The sequence below is a fragment of the Gossypium hirsutum genome, chromosome A13 (assembly GCF_007990345.1).
Source record: "Gossypium hirsutum isolate 1008001.06 chromosome A13, Gossypium_hirsutum_v2.1, whole genome shotgun sequence".
NCBI classification, from domain to species: domain Eukaryota; kingdom Viridiplantae; phylum Streptophyta; class Magnoliopsida; order Malvales; family Malvaceae; genus Gossypium; species Gossypium hirsutum.
This window is the reverse complement of record NC_053436.1, coordinates 91,408,379-91,415,516: the sequence shown is the minus strand read 5'-3', so window position 1 is coordinate 91,415,516 and position 7,138 is coordinate 91,408,379. Positions and strand designations below refer to the sequence as shown.

General features: G+C 34.4%; 1 protein-coding gene across 14 annotated transcripts; it reads left to right on the top strand.

Annotated features, from left to right (window-relative positions):
* The first annotated feature begins 492 nt into the window (after positions 1 to 492).
* LOC121203105 (phosphatidylinositol/phosphatidylcholine transfer protein SFH13) lies at positions 493 to 5,745 on the top strand. Of its 14 annotated transcripts, none has more exons than XM_041085225.1 (15): positions 493 to 859; positions 1,412 to 1,500; positions 1,593 to 1,896; positions 2,009 to 2,108; positions 2,322 to 2,588; positions 3,067 to 3,144; positions 3,222 to 3,326; positions 3,412 to 3,461; positions 3,550 to 3,649; positions 3,788 to 3,886; positions 3,965 to 4,072; positions 4,158 to 4,323; positions 4,478 to 4,869; positions 4,969 to 5,043; positions 5,404 to 5,745. In XM_041085225.1, exons 2-15 carry the CDS (start codon positions 1,494 to 1,496, stop codon positions 5,422 to 5,424), a joined length of 1,872 nt encoding a protein of 623 aa, XP_040941159.1. In that variant the 5' UTR covers positions 493 to 859; positions 1,412 to 1,493; the 3' UTR covers positions 5,425 to 5,745. The 14 variants fall into 14 exon arrangements, with proteins under 14 accessions (XP_040941159.1, XP_040941152.1, XP_040941158.1 ...); XM_041085218.1 differs by having other exon boundaries at positions 5,127 to 5,745; XM_041085224.1 differs by having other exon boundaries at positions 503 to 859; positions 5,133 to 5,745.
* The last annotated feature ends 1,393 nt before the right edge of the window (positions 5,746 to 7,138 follow it).

The following is a 7,138-nucleotide window of genomic DNA, read 5'->3' as shown; positions in this document are numbered from 1 at the left end:
TTAATGATATGAACCAATCATCGTGATGTTAGTTATTAATGTGCCTTATTATTACACCAATATTTATTAGTAAAACATTTTTTATTTTTCACATTCTGTAGGTCCATTAAAAAAGCAGATGTTGGCCACGAGTTTAAAAATTGTTCCATGTACAGGATGAAGATCAAACCTTTAACCATTAGTTAAAATAAAAGAAACTTTTACTATCTCAGCTAACTCTCATGATTAAGTCAATAGAAAATTTTAAACAAAATATCAATACTAATTACTAAGACATTATTAATTAATTATTAACTAACTAAAACTGGCGGTCAGCATTTATTATATTCCCAAATAAAAATATTACTTTTATTATTATTATTATTTGGGAAAACACTTATTTATACTATTTTAATAATAAATAATAAATAAAACAAGAAAATGCCACGTGTACAGTTGCAAAGCCCAGCTCACAAGCAAAAAGAAAAAAATGAAAAGCAGAGATTAAGGCTTAAGCTGAAGCTATTTCTTTTTCACTTGCTGGAACCTTCATTTGCTGCTTTAGCTTTTTATCGAAGAGTTTCATTTTTTCTTTGATTTGTTTGTGTAGAGAAAACATAGAAAAGATTTAAAAGAACAAAAAAAAAGGATAAAAATCAGATCAGATCTTTCAAAAACATTTTTTTTTACTTAATTTTTAATATCGCTACTAACATTTTTTTCCAGAAATTCCTCCACATTTTCCCACAAAGTTTCTTCTTTTACTTTTATGTGTGTGTTTATTTTCTTGCGTTCTCTCTCCTATTTTCGAGAGATTCGGTGCGGTTGTGGTTTGATTGATAGATTCCCACCTTCGCTCTCTGGAGTATTTTATCTGTGGGTGCGTTTTCTCTTTCTCTCTTGCTTCTTAATGGTGGAAATGGAGGATTGTGGAGATCCGTACAATTGATATAGTAAATAATCAAGCATTGTATTTGTGAGAGTTTTTGAATGCGTTGCGGGCGTCTTCTTCTTTTAATAGCTTTAACTGCGCTTTTACTCTCATTTCTTAACGGTTTTTCTCTCACTAACTCCATTATTCTACTTTCACTGAAATTTGACGCCTTCGTTTTGGGGTTTTTATTTGGGTTTAACTTTAAAGGGTAGAGTTTTAAATTTTTGGGGAATTGGGTTTTATTTTATTTATTGTTTTATACCTTCAACAGTCATGGAGCAAGATTAATGATAACTGAGAGAAAAAAAGAAGAAGCTGATTCAATATTTTGTCCAGATCTGATCATCTCTTCATTATTTCTTGTCATGTCTCAACTCTAAATTTCATTTTAGGTGTACTTTTTGCATAAATTTTGCTGATTTTTTTTTGTAGTCATTGCTTCTTTACATCATATGATTCATTAGCTTCTGTTTTCTAATTGTTGTCAACAATGTGCAGATCATGATGGGTTTTTTACATTCTATTCAACAGTACTAATAGCTTTAAAAGATCAAAGCCTTTTCCTTTTGAGTTGCCAGAGATGTCAGGTATATTAATTAATTCTACTCTGGGTTTGTTAGTTTTATTATGAAATGCATTTATGTCCTGTTTAATTTATTGTATTGGAAAAAAAATAAAGGGGTGGAAGAAATTGGGGCAAATGATGAAAGCAGAGATAGAAGGTCTGATTTTGATAACTCTGAGGATGAGAGAAGGAGATCCAAAATTGGGAATCTGAAAAAGAAGGCCATAAATGCGTCCAACAAGTTCACTCATTCTCTTAAGAAAAGAGGGAAAAAGAAAATCGATTACAGGGCCCCTTCTGTATCCATTGAGGATGTCAGGGATGCAAAAGAGGAGGGTGCTGTTCATGAATTGCGTCAAAAGCTTCTTCATAAGGATTTGTTACCTCCTAGACATGATGATTATCATACTTTGTTGAGGTCAGTTGTTGCTTTCAAACACAGTGGACAAGCTCTAATTTGTTCAATGTTTCACATTATATGTGCCTTACTAATGTATGCTGAGAAGTACTACTACTCTTTAAACTTGTAGATTCTTGAAAGCTAGAGAGTTTAACATTGAAAAAACAATCCAGATGTGGGAAGAAATGCTTAAATGGAGGCAAGAGTTTGGAACAGATACCATTTTGGAGGTGAGAAATGTAGACTTTGTTGTATCTCTTTCATTGCCTTGTCACTGGAGAAGAGTTAACAAATAAAACCTCAAATGAGTTGCATCACTTTTGATTAAGCCAAACAGTTTTCAGGCACGCTTAAATATTTTGTTTGCTTTCAAGATTAAGGGCTAGGATTTTGTTTTGATGTATCTTTCTATCATACAAGTTTAAACTTTTGGCTATCAACAGGATTTCGACTTTGAAGAGCTAGAAGAAGTATTGCAATACTATCCCCAAGGGTACCATGGAGTTGACAAGGAAGGGAGACCTGTTTATATTGAGCGGTTAGGAAAAGCCCATCCAAGTAGGCTTATGAAAATCACCACCATAGACCGATATTTGAAGTACCATGTCCAAGAGTTCGAGAGAACTCTATCAGAGAAATTCCCTGCTTGTTCAATTGCCGCAAAGCGACAAATCTGTTCAACAACTACTATATTGGATGTACAAGGACTGGTATTTGCCTTTTATCTTGTGCCCTTCAACAAATTGAGATTTGACAACATTGTTCATGCCATTACAGCAGAACGTTGTTAGTCTTGTACCTTTTAGAAAATTTTGCAGTGTCATTCTACTTAACAACTGTCTTTTATACGTAGGTTTAGACTAGAACTAAATACAAAAGCTTCCTTTTACCTTAATCCTTGCTATGGCCCCATTTCACCGATGACTTGAAGCAGATTTCCTAATGGAGGGTGCAATATAGCCTGTCACATTTTCTATGGAATGTTGCAATACTTCCTTCCTCTAGGATAGTTACATTCTTTTCTTTATAGCAGCCTAACACCCCCCCTTCCAGCTGCCTAATGGTCCTAATGGTAGAATTATATTGATGGTTAAATTTTGTTTTCCAAGTGATTGATGTTTATTGTTTCCTTTAGAGCAGCCTAATGGTAGATTTATAATCAGCAATTGAATGTTATTTTGAATGTAGGGAATGAAGAACTTTAGCAGGACTGCTGCAAATCTTTTGGCTGCCATGACTAAAATAGACAACAGTTATTACCCTGAGGTATCTGATCTTATCCATTCATGTTTTTACTTTCTGTTGCTAATTGGAATGTAAATCTTTTTTATATGGCTTTACAGACATTACACAGAATGTACATAGTCAATGCTGGTCCTGGATTCAAAAAGATGCTTTGGCCTGCTGCTCAGAAGTTCCTCGATGCAAAGACAATCGGGAAGATAAATGTAAAGGATATGGCTTTGGGCATTCTTCTTTTGATTCCCTTTCTCCTGCTCTGTGGTTATTCAATGTTCTATTTACTAATTTCAGGTTTTGGAGCCCAAATCTCTTGGTAGGCTACTGGAGATCATTGATTCTAGGTCTGTTAATTACCTGTTCATTCTTGCCCTTGCGAGAGTTGACCTTGTGATCCTTCCTAAGTCCTTGCTTATTCTTCTCCTCTTTCAGTCAGTTGCCAGATTTCTTAGGAGGGTCATGCACTTGCTCTACAGAAGGAGGGTGTCTTAGATCCAACAAAGGTCCATGGAATGATCCAGAGATAATGAAGGTAGCCATCCCCTTAATCAAAGTACCTGTAATATGATGTTTCTTTTTTTTTTTCCTTACGTGTGGAATGGTTGTTAGATGTGATTTTTTTGTTTTATATGGCTTTTACCTGGAGACTAACGTATGTTTCCATTGATAGCTTGTACATAATGCAGAGAGAACATTTGTTAGGCAAATTACAAGAGTATCAAATGACCAGCATAACTATGAATCTTATGTTCAGATACGGCCACTAAAGGTACTTGAGATCATTCAGGAGAATAATGTTAGGTGGTTATATCTTTTGATGCTTATGTTTCAACACATGCTCTGTCAGGGAATGACTAGTGACACATCAGCAGCAGAGTCAGAGATCGATGACCCGTGTTCTCCAACTGAACGGAGGAGCTCTGCATTTCCTTGTTTGGCACCAGTTCACGAAGACGTGAGTTGCAAAAGTAGGGAATTCTGTTTTATTGGTAACTGATGTGAGTTTCTGACCCTCTTAATAAGATTGATTGTGAATGCAGGTGAGGGTGTCAGATCCAAATGCTTATTATAGTTGCAATGATGGTTTCCCTATGATTGAAAAAACTATAAAAAGTGACCAAGGACTGCTATATTCACTAGATCAGTTGCCTAGTTGTAGTAATGCAGATAGCCAATCTCATCGAAGAGCATCTTTTTATTCCGAAGGTATTTTAAAATGCTATTTCATCACAATAACCAGTTTCCTGTTAATTATCTGGTTTAACATAGAATGTAGATAGTTAATCATGTAGTTGATGGAAGATTTTGTCCTAATTCCCTACCCTTTAGATTTGTTTTCTAAATTGACATCAAATTTCAGGAATTCCAATCACCAGTTGGATAGACAACGTCAAAGAAAAGTTTGGGAGAAGGAATATTCAGTCTTTTGCAAAATTGCTAATAGCTTTATTGGTTAGATTGGCTGCTTTTATTCGTACTGTTCGATTGGAATCATGGAGAAGACCAAACAATATACATCCTTCAAATGTGATTGGATCCAGCACGAATAGCCATTCAAATGTAACAGTGCCAGAAGCTGTTAATGAAGAGGACCATGTCCGTCCCTGTATAGAGCGTCTCCAGAAACTAGAGAAAGCATTTGAGGAACTCTGCAACAAGCCTGCTGGAATTCCATTAGAAAAGGAGAAAATGTTGATGGAATCTCTGGACCGAATCAAATGTGTTGAGTATGATCTCGACAAAACTAAGCGAGTATGGCTCAACTTGGTTCATTTAGAGAAGTCAGGTACAGAGACCTGATTTTGATTTTAATGTTGACAGATATTTTGACAATGGTGTGTCATTTTACAGGTTTTACATGGTACAGTAATGCGGCAAATTGAGATTTCAGAGTTTCTGGATAATATACGGGCATCTGAATATCATGTAAGTTCCGTTCTCCATAAGGCTTGATCCTATTCTAGTGTTTAGAAGATTGCATGTGTTTTAGTGCTCTGCCAATCTGATAGGAGCAGCAGAAAGAGAGGGGTTACTAGTAGCTAATAAAAGATGCCATTGATTGATACTTTCACACCAAGTGAAAAGAAATTTAAGACCTAATCAAGGCAACCATCTGGTTAATCTGCATATGAAAAAGAAGTTTCACCAGGTTTTATGAAATGTAATGTGGGGTGTAGCCTCTAAAGAGCGAAATGCAGATTAATTGTATAGAAATTTATCTCAAGTCACTGTTTAGTCGAATCAAGGAGTGATGGATGCTGGCATACTTGTTGGTTGTTGTTGCAGCGACGAAGATTGTTTTGTTGAATTTTTGGAGATATTGACCGATATTGTTGGGAGGAGGCTCCAGGAGTAGAAGGTTGACGCTGACAAAAGTTTCATCATCCGGGGCCAGCTTTGCTCGTGGCACCACGCAGTTGATGATGAAGCATAGGGGATGGACCTTTTTTTTTCCTTTTTAGCTTCTTCATCTCCTTTTAATCACCTACAGTACCATGACTGAAGTTACAGTTGAGGTGTACGGATTTTTCCAAAGCACACAGCTTTTGAACTGTGTATGTAGAGAGAAAATACATCTATATGTATGTATCAGTGAAAGATTTTCTTGCAAATTACATTCCTTTTCAATTTTCCTTGTATTGGAATGAATGTTACCATGTCCTGCTTTAACTGTACACACTAAGCTTGTAAAACGAAATTTTGAAGTCCATCTTCCAGTGAGACAGCCACCATTAATACTTAAGTCCAAGGGAACATATAAGTGTGCATGTACAGAATGTGTGTGTAGGTAACATAGATCTTCCATTTGTCCCATTTGGTGCCACCCACCCACCAATGATGCTTTCATGGGTGGGAGAATGTGGAGTTGACAAAAGAGAAGACGTGGTCTCAAATAAGCAGCACGAGCGCTGAGATGCACTGAATTTTGTTCAACTATCAGTCAAATCAATCATTCCTTATTATATATTGCCCAAAAGAAAAATGTCATCAAACTTCAATATAATATCATGCATCCATTTCATTGATGGTAATGATATATATTCATAAAATAAATAATAAAACAAGTGTTTTCTAAGATTTTAGTAGTAAAACTCATTATGCAACTGTTCAAAATGAAATGAAAGAATGGTGGGTTTTTCTTGTTCATGTTTTCTATTGAGGTTATTAATGATAGAAACTAAAATCACTTCATGGTAGGGAGGCTAAGGTGTTGGAGTTATTATATGCTTAGTAGGTTGGCAATGAATACATATCCAATCCATTTACATTCTAATTTTGACAATTCATATATTTATATTATATTTGTGATTTTTTACTTAATAAAAAATTTGATAAGTTTTAGTTTGCATAAACATAAACGTAGCCCTAATGTTTACTCATTTTGGTCCTTATTTTTTTGGGTCATTTTTATCATCAACCTTTAAAACTTAATCAAGTTGTTTGCTTTTGGATGAAAAATTTGACTAAACTGTAAAAATTTTAACGGTATTGATGTGGCCACTAGCGTAACAATTCATGAATAATTCAGAAAAATTTAAAAAAATCAACAAATTTCAAAAAAGTTCATAAAAACTTTTAGAAAATTTATCCATGTTAGAAGTGAAGTATACGTAAAATGCCACCTGAGTTGCCATATTAATACCATTAAAATTTTAATAGTTCAGTCAGTTTTTTTGTCCAAAAACAATCAATTTGACTTATTATTAAAGGTTGATGACCAAAATAACCCCAAAAAATAAGGACCAAAATAATAAAATGAATAAATGTTAGGGGTTAAATTTATCTTTATGCCTAAACAAAATTAGTATATTTATATAGTCTACACATTTTTAATTATTTTTATGTCATGTTTTATATCAATATAATTATATCTTGTTAGCTCATCTATAACTACCTATAAAAGCAATTCCCTAGCAATGGGATTGGAGAATTTCAATTTGTGAGCTAGTGTTAGAAATAAATTAAGATTTCAGGGGTATCTAGGGTATTCACTGATTTTTTTGGGATGAAGAATTAAGAA

Coding starts and splice junctions, on each gene's coding strand:
- LOC121203105 (XM_041085218.1), top strand. Junction 1,897..2,008: donor GATTATCATACTTTGTTGAG/GTCAGTTGTTGC, acceptor TTAAACTTGTAG/ATTCTTGAAAGCTAGAGAGT. Junction 2,109..2,321: donor GAACAGATACCATTTTGGAG/GTGAGAAATGTA, acceptor GGCTATCAACAG/GATTTCGACTTTGAAGAGCT.